Source organism: Pseudochaenichthys georgianus, chromosome 20, assembly GCF_902827115.2.
Source record: "Pseudochaenichthys georgianus chromosome 20, fPseGeo1.2, whole genome shotgun sequence".
NCBI lineage: Eukaryota > Metazoa > Chordata > Actinopteri > Perciformes > Channichthyidae > Pseudochaenichthys > Pseudochaenichthys georgianus.
The window spans coordinates 1,921,536-1,937,357 of record NC_047522.1 but is presented as its reverse complement, the minus strand read 5'-3'; the positions used below and the strand labels follow the sequence as shown (position 1 = coordinate 1,937,357).

Here is a 15,822-nt window from a genome sequence, read left to right as displayed (position 1 = left end):
ATCCAAGTTATTAATTCAATTAAATATCGTCTCTTTAAAGAGAAGAACATCTTGCTCCAACACACGGGTGAGTTCTGGGATTAAAGTGAAAAGCAGCTCCAGCTAAAAACCCTTCAACCCTCGCATTAAATACAAAACAACTACAAACAAATTCAATTTAACCAAAGAAAACGTTACATTTGTTTTTTTTATAGTCGCAGAGGAACGTGTACCGTCTTTTAAAATATTACAACGAGTGTTATCTTTACAAACTGATATTCCTTTAATAACTGCTTTTGATGGGAATTACAACTTCCCCTATAATAAAAACCGTAACCCCCCCCCCCCCCCCCCCCACACACACACACACACACGAGCTTGTAAAACTTCCACCCCGTGTGTGAGATCGATAACGTTAAGCCCCCGAAGCGCAGCCGCCTCCATCGACCTTCCTGTTCCTTCTCCCTTCCTGCTCACTACGTCTGTGAGCTTAAGGAATATCCACCTTGATTAGTTCAAGCCGGCTTTATCTCCATAGGAAATCTATGTCGTGAATTTAGGGAGGGTTAAGCTCAATCTAAAAACCAAGTGCATGGCGTCATACTCGGTTATTAAAGAGCTGTGTCTTCACTTGAACTCGCTGCTCGTTGTGTGCTGGAGGGGAACGTCCGGCCATGTGATGCTGAAGCTGGGGGGCCGTGTGGATTTTTTCAGTTGTAAAAACGGCAGACAGTCATTTAATCATGGTTAAAAATGGAATGTGGAGACAAACACTGAATACCATCCCGGCAACAGAGAGATTTATTATTCTGAGACATTTCTACCACCAAAGATAAACAGAAATGTATTCAAACATCGCAGCAACGTGTAGATGGCGCAGAGCAACACAGTCCGTGTGTGTGTGTGTGTGTGTGTGTGTGTGTGTTTGTTTGTTTGTCTGCATGCATGCATCACCTGTATGTGGGATTGCCACAGCCTGATAAAGCCATATTGGTTGCAGAATTAACAGCAGATTCAGCAATATCTAAGTGTTTTTGTGTCAATTCGAGGCGTAATTCAAACTGCTGAATAAATATATGGTACAAATATTTTCTGTAGCATATATTTATTCAGTTTAGGGAGGAGGATCACACACGTTGCACATAAAAGAGCTGTCACTTTAAGCTGTTTGTCTCCAATTGGTAGAGGTTTTCTGCTTAATGTGTGTGTGTGTGTGTGTGTGTGTGTGTGTGTGTGTTGTTTTTCTTCTTGTCTGGCGTTTAAAAGTCTTTGTTATTCTCCAAACATATTTTAAAGCTCCACCCACCACAGTGTTCAAAATAAATACACTTATTCCCGAAGTAAATCTAATTTGATTAACAATAAACTGCCTTTTTTTATTCATCGTAAACATAAAAACAACTTTAAAGAACATTTGAAATTGTGAAGTAAAATGTTTTTTTAAATCAATTTGTAAATAATTTATCTTTTTTTTTGTTTTATTTAATGACTTCGTTTTTTGTTCAAAATAAAACTATTTTTTGCAGACATTGAAACACGCCGACAGAAGATGCCTCGGTGTATCTCACATCACTTATTCTAATGCAGATTTGTACAGGTTTCATATTTTATCAACAGGCTTCATTTTGTATTTTCACAACTTCCTCTCGCGTGCGTTTAGCAGTGACACCAAACCGCAGGTAATTACCATTTAACTGAAATGAGTAAAACAAATCAATATCTGTCCTTAAAATAAATAACCTAATAAAAACAACTATGCCTCGATTTTTGTGTGTCTTTTCTTATTGTTTCCACACACACACACACACACTCTGGTCTGAATACATTCTCTCCTCCCCCACACACCAAGCACGTCCGTCCCATCAGTGACCCCCCTGCCGTCAAACATTAACCTAACCAAAATCTAACCCCCTGCCCCCCAACACATATCTATCAGGCTAACTATCTATCCATCAGCACACAGGAAGGAGGGGGGGCGCCAAGATCCTCCCTATTACTGCCCTGCATTAACCCTGAGCTAAATATTTACAGTAGGAAGAACACACACACACACACACACACACACACACACACACACACACACACACACACACACACACACACACACACACACACACACACACACACACACACACACACACACACACACACACACACACTTCAGTCAGCAGCTGTGGTCAGCATGAAGCCACCGCTGCACCAAAAACTGAGAAGCTCCAGCTAAATGTGCTACACTCGTCAAGCTAAAGGCAAATGTAAAATATCCGCAACACACCTTTAAAAGTTTCCCTGCATATCAACGTTCATGGACAGAAAACGTGTGCTTATACTTTTAGGATCAATACATTTGAAGGTTTGCCATCATTAAACCATGTCAATGTGTGAGACAGACAAAGGTAAACGCTCCATTTCACGCGACATGTTTCTTTCCAATCAGAGAAAATGTGAGAATTCACCTCATACATTTGAATTACATCACATTTATGAAATGCTAGCTTAAACATATGATGCTACTAAAACATACATATCCCCAGATCAGACAAATACGACAACACCAGTTTGCACTTCACAGTAAACGTATTGTTGCACTTCTTCTTAGCAACCACGTGGTTTTCATACTTTATGAACGGAAGAACAACTTCTACAGATGTGTGTATTTTAAAATATATTAATTGAGTTGTTTGTATAACATATGTAATGTGTTTTGAAGTTTAAGGAGAAACCTAATTCAACAATAATGACTAGGAAGAATGTAGTATAATAATAAAAAGACTGTATTCATATAGAAAAAAAGTAGTAATCAGCAAAAAATAAAATAAACAACTAACTCAGTAACAGACAAACATGAAGTCTGAGGAAAGACACACACACACACACACACACACACACACACACACACACACACACACACACACACACACACACACACACACACACACACACACACACACACACACACACACACACACACACACACACACACACACACACACACACACACACACACACACACACACACACACACACACACACACACACACACACACACACACACACACACACACACACACACACACACACTCAACAGGTGATGTGCAGAAGGACCAGAGTGCAGGTCGGAGGGGAGGCAGGAGAAACAAATGGAGGAGATCCTGGAGGAGAGGGATGGATGTGTGTGTGTGTGTGTGTGGGCTGCGGAGCCATTTCCATCAGCAGAGGGGAACTCCAAAGCATAAAGACAGTTGCCAAGCAACAGAACACGATGAAAGAAACATACAGACCACTTCCACGTGTGTGAGCGCAAACAGCACACACACACACACACACACACACACACCACACACACACACACACACACACACACACACACACACACACACACACACACACACACACCACACACTTCAGTCAGCAGCTGTGGTCAGCATGAAGCCACCGCTGCACCAAAAACTGAGAAGCTCCAGCTAAATGTGCTACACTCGTCAAGCTAAAGGCAAATGTAAAATATCCGCAACACACCTTTAAAAGTTTCCCTGCATATCGACGTTCATGGACAGAAAACGTGTGCTTATACTTTTAGGATCAATACATTTGAAGGTTTGCCATCATTAAACCATGTCAATGTGTGAGACAGACAAAGGTAAACGCTCCATTTCACGCGACATGTTTCTTTCCAATCAGAGAAAATGTGAGAATTCACCTCATACATTTGAATTACATCACATTTATGAAATGCTAGCTTAAACATATGATGCTACTAAAACATACATATCCCCAGATCAGACAAATACGACAACACCAGTTTGCACTTCACAGTAAACGTATTGTTGCACTTCTTCTTAGCAACCACGTGGTTTTCATACTTTATGAACGGAAGAACAACTTCTACAGATGTGTGTATTTTAAAATATATTAATTGAGTTGTTTGTATAACATATGTAATATGTTTTGAAGTTTAAGGAGAAACCTAATTCAACAATAATGACTAGGAAGAATGTAGTATAATAATAAAAAGACTGTATTCATATCGAAAAAAGTAGTAATCAGCAAAAAATAAAATAAACAACTAACTCAGTAACAGACAAACATGAAGTCTGAGGAAACACACACACACACACACACACACACACACACACACACACACACACACACACACACACACACACACACACACACACACACACACACACACACACACACACACACACACACACACACACACACACACACACACACACACACACACACACACACACACACACACACACACACACACACACACACACACACACACACACACACGTGCAGAAGGACCAGAGTGCAGGTCGGAGGGGAGACGGGGGGAGGCAGGAGAAACAAATGGAGGAGATCCTGGAGGAGAGGGATGGATGTGTGTGTGTGTGTGTGTGTGTGTGGGCTGCGGAGCCATTTCCATCAGCAGAGGGGAACTCCAAAGCATAAAGACAGTTGCCAAGCAACAGAACACGATGAAAGAAACATACAGGCCACTTCCACGTGTGTGAGCGCAAACAAAACACACACACACACACACACACACACCCTATTTCTGATGGATATAGGTTGGTATTTGGCACAACATGTTTCTGTTGCAGCGTTTCGAGGTGAACGGTGAGAGCGCTCCACAGAACAAAAACAGCTCCAAGGCCACACACGAGTAGACCTGTCACAATAATTACACTATCAACCCATCGTACAATATATGGACATGCAGAGAATTTTGCCGACTTCCATTTTGCCTGCTGCTTTCCCGGCATGTTTGTTAACAAAGTAACATTTTAGCCGCCATTATGAAAGAATGAACAGCAGGGCTTGTCTACCACTAAAAGACGTGGGTGGTGTGCAGACATTGAGCCTTTTTGTTACAAGAGAACACATTTCATTCATTACTCTGTGATTTAATTTGGACCTTTTTTGTATTTAGGATATTTAATTAGTTTTTACATTCCAACTCTGGATGTGGAAAGGTCCGAATGTTCTTAAGGATTACAAGTGCACAGCTCTTTAAGAGGCAGTGTGCGAAAAAGTACACGTCCCACCGTCCGGGACGTGTTATTTACAATATCGGACAAGTAGATCTTTCAATGGACTCGTCCGGCGGACAAGTGACGTTTTTCGACCTGATTTATTGACAAATGATTGATACATTCAGTTTACAAAAGGCAGAACTCATTCGCAAATTGTCCGTGTCCGCCATTGTTCGTTTAGAAATGTTAGTTTCGGTTCTACTTGTCGATTCCTAAGGAAATGCATCTCGCCGCTTTCTGTACAGTTAGACGGGGCGGAGTGGGGAGGGAAGTGTAGCACAGTGGCCGTGTTGGGAAGCAAAACTCGGTTCCGAGTAGGAACAAATAACAAGTGTCCGGTACCGGGATTAATAAGAGTTGTGAGGACAGGAGGCCGAGCCCCGCAGCTCTCTCTATGCTCCGTATCAGCTGATCGCTGAACGGTGCAGCTCAGCGTCTCTCTCTCTCTCTCTCTCTCTTTCTACACACAGCGGATCCGCTGCCCGTTTAACAGCCTCATCGTTGTCAAACGTTCTTATGTTCTTCCTCTAACACGTAATGAAGGTTATTAAGCGTTTTTGCTCCTGAGTTGTTAATATTGACCACCATTTCCTTTATGAAGTGAAGCAGCCTCCCTGTCTGTCCTCGCGCTGTCCTCACATCCCCGGACCCCCAGACTCGGAGGAGCGCAGGGATGTCAGTATTGTTTATGAAGCAGGGTATAGAAAGTACATTATTGAAATGAAAATACTATTTATTTACTTTTACAAACAGTGAGCAGCTGCAGCAGGTGTGCTGCAGGACATGTGTAAGCGTGCAAGCGTCTTTGAGTTGTAGAAAAGCGCTAGGCCTATAGGCTATAAATATAATGTATTATTAGGTTATGTCCCATGTGTTGGACATGTGTGGTTGGACTCTGTCTCACAGGCAGGTTGCAGTGTAACATCAGAGGAGACTGGGCCAATTGTACATTCTCAAACTGCACCACTTAGAACTAATTAAACAATGCAGAGATTATTTTTATATAATTGTATTCAATAACTGTAAGAAATTCAACAGTATGAAGTGATTTGTAAATAGGAATACAGATTTGACTTAATGTTTTCATAAAAAAAATGTCTCCCAGTTTGTCACGGGACTTTTTTACCCTCTCAAAGAACCGGAATCGAGAACCAAAAATAACCGGAATCGAAAAGCAGAACCAAAATCGTTAAAATCCAAACGATACCCAACCCTATGTGTGATGCAGTAACATCTTACCGCTCACTTACGTTGAGCGGTGTCCTAAAAACCGTGGGAAAATGTAAAATACGATGACGAAGAAGAAGATTCCAGTGGCCCCAATTTTTGTCCATTCTGGACAAGTGAAAAATGTATTCGGACAAGTAAAGTACTCTCTAAAAACTTTTTCTCACACTGCGGGGGGGATACTGGCATCAATATGCCATTATATTATAAATAGGTCTGTGGCTTAAAAGCCTTTAAATGACGGTAATATTGTTTATTGCTATTATTTTTAGGATGATATGGCGTCCAACAATAGTAGCTTTTTATTACAGGCCGACATGTGAGGCACTTCCCTTTTACCCATTTTGATGACACTATGGTGGCCATGATGGGACAACTTCTATATCCATCAGGACTTCATTGGTTCCTCATGAGCTGGCAACAACAATTTATTTTGTTGTTATTTATTGTGGAGCAGCAGCTAAACTGTGAACATATTTTCCTGACACAGACAGATGGATCTGAGTGAGTATTTCTTTCACAAACTCTCCTCACCATTGCTTTGTGTTTTGTGTGAAGGTAAACTTGATAGGAAACAACTTCTTTTTCGGACAGGACTTAATTGGTTTCCTCATTTGAGCTGGCAACAACGATTTAGTTTGTTGTTATTTATTGTTGAGATAAAGGAAACGGAAGATATTTTCCAGACACATGGATCCGAGAGAGTATTTCTCTCCCAAACTCTCCTCATGGTTGTGTTTTGTTGTTGTGTATGTTGACGGTTCCTCCTCACCTGCTCCGGTGCTCGAGGAGCTGCTGTTGCTCTGCAGACCTCCGTTCCTGAGGAGTGACGGGGACTTCTGAATCCCAGCGCTGACCCCCATGACCCCCAGCCCCCTCTCTCCTCCTACCCCCACTCCCAACCCACTGCTGGAGACTAAGCCCGGGCGTCCTGAGAGTGCTGAGGAAGAGGAGGAGGACGGGGAGGCGGAGGGGGTGGTGGTGGCCGTGGTGGGGAGGGAGAGGGAGGGAGCGGCCTCTGAAGGCTTCACCTCCGTCGTGAAGCATGGTCCAAATCTGTTTCTCCAGTTTCCCTTCTTCTTCTTCTTCAACCCGTCGTCCCCTCCTCCTCCTCCTCCTCCTCCTCCTCCTCCTCCTCCTCCTCCTGCTGCTCCTCCTCCTCCTCCTGCTCCTCCCCCTCCTCCTGAACTGGAAGGGGGGGGTCTCTTGTAGGCAGCGGAGCCACCGAGGCTTGGCGTCTCGCTGGATGTGAGACTGTGGGAATTCTCATACAGCTTCCCACCCACTGAAAAGATAAGAAAAGCAGAAGTGAATACCTTTAAGTGTAAAGCTCATGGTGCTTTATTTGGGGTTTGTGTGGACGCCATCAGAATCAGAATACTTGTATTAGTCCCACAGAGAGGACATTTACATGGTTACAGCAGAATAGAGCCAAAGACAGCTTAAAGGTCACCCATCCTGCTATTTGTAGGCAATAGCATAGGTCTCAGATATATAAAAAAATACAAAAAACATGTCTATGAAGTATTTTGCTCAAAATACCAAACAGATCACCCATTCTCATATCCCTCTATTTCACTTCCTGTTTCACAAGTGCTGATTTGGGGTATAATTTTTTTTTGATACAAATAAAAAAGGAGGGGGCGGAGCTTATGCGGGACCCGGCAGCTACCATCTAAACTAAATGCTGCCGTGATGAAACGCCATATCATGGATTATCAAGGATCTGAAACAGCATGGAGCTCAAAGGCTTTCTCTCTTGCCGGTTACACCACAAGGTGAGTTCCTTTTTACTTCCTGCTTCTTCACACACATGCTCTCCAGTACAGGTTAGCTCTGAGTGTTAGCGATGCTAATGTGAACACCGACCATATTACGTCCAAAACAGTCCGGCATTGTTTCTGATAGCAACGTTTCTGATTGGGCCGTGGGTCCACATTTCAGATATTACGTCATATCGGACGCAAATCTGGATCAGCTCCGTTGTTCCCCGTTTTTAGAGATTTGGAGGAAAAGAGAGAGGGTTTTCTTTTCTGACGCTGCGTGAGTTCCCCGACACACCGGGGACACATTGATGTATAGAAGACATCTACAAGTGCATTTTGCATGATAGGTCCCCTTTAATGTTAACTAAGAAGAGTGCATACAAAAATATTATAATAGCTCTGATAATGCTGCTACTCATACAATGTGTGTTTCTAATTGAATTGTTAGTCCACTCATTTTAGTTTTTTTTAATGCACATATTTCATTCCATTCTATTTCAATGTAAATACTGCTTTATTTAATTTTTTACTATATGTTTTCTTATTTTTTTGTTATGTTATTATAGTGTTCTTAAAATAGTTTGCTATCTGTGTTTTTAAATGTTTGTTTTACTTTTATGTATGCAAGTCAAATTCCTCGTACGCGCCAACCTACCTGGTAATAAACCTGTTTCTGATTCAGAGTCTTTGTGTGTCTGCACAGTCCCTCTGCTGTAACACTGCAATAAGTGACTTGTGATCTGATTCTGAACGCCTGGTACCTGCAGAGGCCGTGGTGGCGGACACCAACGAGCCGAACAGCGTCGCCGTTCCCTCTGAAGCTCCGCCCTCCGAGCTGGGCTTCACGAGGCAGCTGCTGAAGGACGGAGGGGAGGAGAAGGTGGTCCCGCCCCCAGGACGCAACGATGGATCTGAGAAACTCAAGAAGTCTGAGGAGGAAGGGGCAGAGGGGGTCTTACTGGCACTGGTCAACAGGAGGCCTGGATGAAAGAAAAACAATGACAGAAAGAAAAGATAAAGACACATGAGATGGAAACAGAGAGGAAACAGACGTCACAGCTGGGGGGGGGGGGACTTTCATAGACTCTCCTTTCAATCATCATGAGAGAAGCAGAAACAAGATAACCAAAATAAGCATTTTATCTGCTCCCTTGCTATCTATCCGCCCTCCCCACAAAGGAAGTGCCTCGAGAGCACCCAGACACACACCGTCTCTCTTCTTGACACACACACACACCTTGACAAGCGCTTCAAGGTCCTGATAGTACAAAACACAGGAGCTCAGTGTGAGCTTTGCCTCCCTTCAGGTCCAGCACCCCCCCCCCCTCACATGTTCTGTATTTTTCTGTTTGTTTCTGCGTCTTTTTCCCAGACGGGGCCCCGATTACCGGAGCCAGAGGCCAGTCGAGAAGAAACACTGTTATCAAGGCCACACACACACACACACACACACACACACACACACACACACACACACACACACACACACACACACACACACACACACACACACACACACACACACACACACACACACACACACACACACACACACACACACACACACACACACACACACACACACACACACACACACACACACACACACACACACACACACACACACACACACACACACACACACACACACACACACACACACACACACACACACACACACACACACACACACACACACCTCTTATTTAGGATTTAATTTCTGTAATTGCAGTAGTGCTGCACTTGCTGTTTTTTAGGTGGATTTTGTCGCCCATTTCTCAGGATTATTTCCCAGCTGTGGGAACATTAACATACGGCACCATTAATTCACCTTGGTGGAAAGGCCCCGTGGAGGCAGATGTGGAAGATGTTGCCATGGTGACCACGGCGGAGGGGAGGGGTTTCCCTGAGGAGGAGAGAGACTTGCGGCCCCCCCGCTGTCCCACAACGTGACCCGGGACAATGTTCTTCTTGTTCTTCGCCTCCGACGAAGCCGCCTTCCCAGCGTCCGCCGCGGCCAGGCCGTCTTTGGAGCCGCCGGACAGCGCCGACGACACTTCCTGGAAGTTAGCGGTGGTGAAGCGGGCACTGCCGTCGTCCAGGCGCTTCTGAGAGGACGTCGGGAGAGAGGGGACGCCCCCCACTGAGCTGCCACTGATAAAGGTCTGGAGGAGGTGGTTTAAATGTTTAGTCAAAATGCATCATTATATTTAAGTTGGACGGACAAATGTGCTGGTATTCATTTGGTATTGAGTGAAGCTCTGAATACATAGAACAGGGAGGAGAGGAATGCAGAGAAACAGACCCGACTTGCACCATCAGTTTTATTGTGTTGCACTGTTGGAGGAGCCTGTGACCTAAGATGTTCATTATCATAACTACACTGTAGTTATGTAGAAATGACAATAAAGGCCTTGAATCTTGAATGTCTTGATCTGTGCTTCGATCTGATTTATAATTGTAAGTAGGGCTGCAACAAACGACTAATTTGATAATCGATTCATCTACCGATTAATGAAACAATTAATCGACTATTCGGACTAGTATGCCTTGCACAATTTCCCAAACGCTCTTATTTAGCCATCAACTTTTAGATTTAGCTTGAGGTTGTTTTAGGCATGTGGAAACTAACAATAAAGATGAATACTTGATTCAAAAATACATATATTATTAAATTAACTAAACAAATTGTGAACAAAATTAACATTGCTTTTTATTTAAATTAAATAAATAATATTTCACATCAAAAGAAACAACAATATTTTAACAAATGGTATTGAATAATCTGATGACAGAACTGTAAACAGAATAGCTGAAACTTTAACAAACTAAATAACTCAGTTTCCTCTAATCATAACCCATGTTTGTATCATTGAGTTAACTCGGTGTGTTGCTGCTAGCATACAGAACACCTGACGTGGAAACGTTACTCGTGGACGGGGCTACAGAGCTGCTAGAAAGACAGTGGAACCCGGTGCATTCCTCCGTCTGAATGTGGAGCACTTTTGATAAATGTTTAGACAAATTGCTCGTGTTAGCGCCCTCACAGGCTAAACACTCTTGACAACGAGCATCGTCCACCTCGAGACGGGTAACATTTAACCACACCTTGGAGCGCTTCTCTCCGCCATCCCGCCGTGTGTTCATGTAGCAGCCGCGTGTGTAAACTGCCCCGCATAGATGCATTTTGTTTGTCTTTTTGCATGTTAGAAACGAGTTGGCGACACTAAGACTGCGATATAATGTTTATGTAGCAATAATACATATGACATATTTTTTAAATGTCTCCAGTACCGATAAAAAGACCGATAACGTTGGAGCTTAACGGTGCGTAAAACACACGTGATGACGTCACCAACGAATCGACGACTGAATTAGTTGGCAACTCATTTGGTAATCGATTTTAATCGAGTTAGTCGATTAGTTGTTGCACCCCTAATTGTAAGTGTGACAGGGATTATATAGTGTTTCAAAGAGTTCCCTATTTCTCATGTTCAGGTGCATCACCCACCTCCAATGTATGTAGTGTCTCTACTTTAAAGAGTCCTCTCCTGCTGATGTTCAGGTGTATATCAGTATGTAGTGTCTCTACTTTAAAGAGTCCTCTCCTGCTGATGTTCAGGTGTATATCAGTATGTAGTCTCTCTACTTTAAAGAGTCCTCTCCTGCTGATGTTCAGGTGTATATCAGTATGTAGTCTCTCTACTTTAAAGAGTCCTCTCCTGCTGATGTTCAGGTGTGTATCAGTATGTAGTGTCTCTACTTTAAAGAGTTCTCTCCTGCTGATGTTCAGGTGTATATCAGTATGTAGTGTCTCTACTTTAAAGAGTCCTCTTCTGCTGATGTTCAGGTGTATATCAGTATGTAGTGTCTCTACTTTAAAGAGTCCTCTCCTGCTGATGTTCAGGTGTATATCAGTATGTAGTGTCTCTACTTTAAAGAGTCCTCTCCTGCTGATGTTCAGGTGTATATCAGTATGTAGTGTCTCTACTTTAAAGAGTCCTCTCCTGCTAATGTTCAGGTGTATATCAGTATGTAGTGTCTCTACTTTAAAGAGTCCTCTTCTGCTGATGTTCAGGTGTATATCAGTATGTAGTGTCTCTACTTTAAAGAGTCCTCTCCTGCTGATGTTCAGGTGTATATCAGTATGTAGTGTCTCTACTTTAAAGAGTCCTCTCCTGCTGATGTTCAGGTGTATATCAGTATGTAGTGTCTCTACTTTAAAGAGTCCTCCTGCTGATGTTCAGGTGTATATCAGTATGTAGTGTCTCTACTTTAAAGAGTCCTCTCCTGCTGATGTTCAGGTGTATATCAGTATGTAGTGTCTCTACTTTAAAGAGTCCTCCTGCTGATGTTCAGGTGTATATCAGTATGTAGTGTCTCTACTGGGACATGTCTCCATGCTCTAATGTTCAAAAAGCTCTTTATTTGTCTCATACTGCCTGTGCTGCAGCACCTCTTTTCACCCTCTGTCTGAAACCAGAGCCCAGTCTGCGCTGATTGGTTAGCTTAGCCGGCTCCATTGTGATTCATCAACCGCAAAGAGAAGTCCCGCCCCTTATCACTTACAATGTGTTGGAGCGCCAATAGACTCTGAAGTGTTACATAGTGATGTCCAGGGACTGCAGATGGAAATAATCTAATAGCAAAATCCATTACCTCTTTTTAATGTATTTGTATGCATGTTCTTGTTTAACAAAGACACTGAAGAAATGAAGGTTGAAAGAAAAGGGAGGAGAGGAAACGTGAGAAGCACCGGAACAAGGAAAGAATAATATGAAAAGAAGAGAGTGGGAGGACAGGGTAAGAGAGGGACAGGGAAAGAGGGCCATAAAAGGTAAATGAAGGTGAAGACTGAAATGAACCTGGTTTAATATTTAACACAAAGGAGTAAGGAAGAGCACCCTCACCTTTTCTGGGACCATGATATTAGGAAGGACGAGGGAGGGGGACATGTCCATGGAGATCTTCTTGTGTTTAGGTTTGTGCCTGTCCCGCTCCTTGTGTTTCTAAAGATAGAGACAAAGAGGAGACTCAAGACACGGTGCAAGGAGGCGAGAAATACAGAGAAACAGACCCTTATTTTATAACCCGGAAAACACTGAATATGGAGACCACATCTGCAGAAGAACAGACGCCAGAGATCACTAAAAGCTACGAGTTATTGGGATATAAGCACAAAGGAGGAATAATGTGTGTGTGTTAGAAAGAGAGAGCATTACATTTCAAAGGCTCAGTCTGAGATGAAAGCTAAGAGACCCGCAAACAAGGAGAGTGATGGCGAATGGAGGAAACGGGGATTCAGCACGCTGCAGTTTAGAGCCGAGTGTGTCTAAGTGCCTCTCGCCGCGCACAAAGTCTCATCGTTTCATCCAATCATCTCCTCTTTCTTCGACCACCACAGCTCAATTTACACCCTCGCTATCACACGGGCGCCGCCGCCGCCGCCGCCGCCCTTCCTCTCGCACCCGAGGTGGCGACTGGGTGCCAGTGCATTTACACCTCACATGCGCACCCCGACACCTCTCCGCACAGGAATATAGTCACACGTATACATGCACGCTACCGAATAATAGGTGGTGAAAATATGCAGCGATCCTGAGAGACATGCTTGTGCGTCAGTGTCATGACAACTCCAGGAAAAAGCCCCTCCCCCGTCGCCTGCACGCAGGGTTAATGCCCGGAGGCTGGTGACAGTTTAGCCAGACTTTCTGTTTGTATGAGTGGCAGTTAACAGACTGCAGCAGCCAAATCAGGAGATAGCAGTTTCACCTCTCTGCACGCCGGCTTCCTGTCACGCTAAGGCTCCGGGGAGCTCTGTTCGAGTGGGCACAACTTTAAACTTTCCCCTTTTCTGTCTCCAGACATGAAGCTTTAATTAAAGCTGTTAAAATCATCTTCTTTCTGCTGCCTGATTGTATGATATATATTCTGTGTTAGGGGTAAGAGGAAAATATAAAATGTTGTCATGGATTAAAATAAACATACAATAAGTGGGGAATTTCAACTGTTTGGATGATTAAAAGTTGGTTCATGAGTTATTTGAAAAAGCTGTCTTTTTAAGTCATGTAAGTATTTTTGCTTTATCTATATCCTGAGTAAGGCGTAGGACCATTTAAGTAAGTAATTTATTATGGGTACCCATAATGACAAGTCGCTGCACATTATCCCGCTTATTACATGGCCACATTCTCAACAAAGTAACGACATGACTCCCAATATTAATTGAAATGTTTTTATAGATTTAGAAAATAGTAGGTTATTATGTATTTTAATTGACATGCATCCGCTAAGAAAAGTAGTCCGTTATTACCGTTTGAACTAACGTAGCAACGGCAGGAACTGCTTCGATAGCGTTTTTGCGGAGCTTTTTGATTACAGATTTGAAAAGCAAAGCCCAACTGTATACAGTTAAATCGACCGGACTTCTTTGTGCAGATGTGAGCGTCCTTAACAGCGGTCCGTCTGTTCTGGATTAACAACGTGTCACGTGTTCTGAATTGACCAATCAGAATCAAGTATTCAACTAAGCCATGTAATAATTTGTAATATGTCTTGCTTTTTGGTCATTTGATTTTTAAGGAGCGTTGCAACTGGATTTAGCTTCTTTTATTTCTATTTTCTGAAGTTGTGCATTACTATGAGCAGAACAAGTCATTCTAAGAGGCCCGAAACTAACAAATGCTTTCCTTTTTTGCACAATAAATTAGTTACACGATTATCAAATTTGTCGTTTAATTTCCTCTGGGGCTGCCTCCAAAACCTTTGGCACTACTTTAAACAACAGTGCCTACCATGCAAATTAGCTTGAGACAGCGGGTAACCAGGAGAGACGTGTGCAAAATGAGCCGGTTAACTTAAACAGCAACGAATAGGAGAGATGATACCGGAGAAAAGGAGAGTGCGAGAGGTAAAGTCTTTGGGACTCCCTTGTTGTTTTTCATTAACATTCCTGAGGAAGGTGTTGATGGACAGAGGTTGAGCACGTGGGGTCGGATAACACACACACACACTCACATAGAGAAGGACCCAAAGCACCGGGCGTGGGAAACATAACACACACACAATGTAACCCTGACACACCCTTATCAATCAGGTCAATTGATTATACAGGCGGAGACAAAGCCTTTCAGCGTGTCCTCTCCCCTCTTTCTCTGCGAGTGACCGTTAGCAGCCCCATCATTTGACATGTCCGAGGGCTCTTTCAGACTGCGTGGGGTAAATATGAGTGGTGGCACAGAACGAGGGCCACGTCTATTTATCAAGAAACTACCGAGCAATGAGAATTAAAACGGCGGGCTGGTATCCTCTCCGTCTCTGTCCAACGCTGCTCATGTGGTCCCGAACTGAGACAAACACTATTCTGAAAGATCTCTGCAGTGGATATTTCTTTCTTCTCTTGGCACACATAGGTACTTGAAGCTTTTGTTTGTTTTAGTCAAACGCTTGGAATAGAAGCTGCACCTATATGTAATTTAGACAAAATAATAATAAAATGAAGCCATGGTAATTCAAGTTTAGGCAACTTCAAAAGGTTCACCTGTGGAAAGTAGTTATTCAGCTGTTATCCAATTATTTGTATTACCATCGAGGAAAGAGATAAAGCTTTACTGGATCGCATTTAATTAAGAGGCGCTTCTAATATTCTGATTATTGTATAGAATTAATTTGTTTTTCATTTTATTTTGAAATGAACAAAGCTATTACTTTTGCTTATTAATTTCTGATCTTAATTGTAACATGAATAATTTATCTGATACTGAAATAGAATAAAAATAAAAGCAAATCCTCACGTTTGAGAAGCT

At 42.8% G+C, this 15,822-nt stretch overlaps 1 protein-coding gene across 2 annotated transcripts in view; it reads right to left on the bottom strand.

Moving 5' to 3' along the window:
• mllt10 (MLLT10 histone lysine methyltransferase DOT1L cofactor) overlaps nt 1-15,822 on the bottom strand; it is a 46,334-nt gene that overhangs the window by 14,258 nt on the left and 16,254 nt on the right. For both annotated transcript variants that reach the window (XM_034108517.2, XM_071206876.1), the window contains exons 7-10: nt 12,928-13,026; nt 9,849-10,182; nt 8,779-8,997; nt 7,024-7,536 (exon numbers count right to left, since the gene is read on the bottom strand). In XM_034108517.2, the coding sequence (XP_033964408.1) occupies nt 7,024-7,536; nt 8,779-8,997; nt 9,849-10,182; nt 12,928-13,026 (1,165 nt within the window). The remainder of the gene's footprint in view (nt 1-7,023; nt 7,537-8,778; nt 8,998-9,848; nt 10,183-12,927; nt 13,027-15,822) is intronic.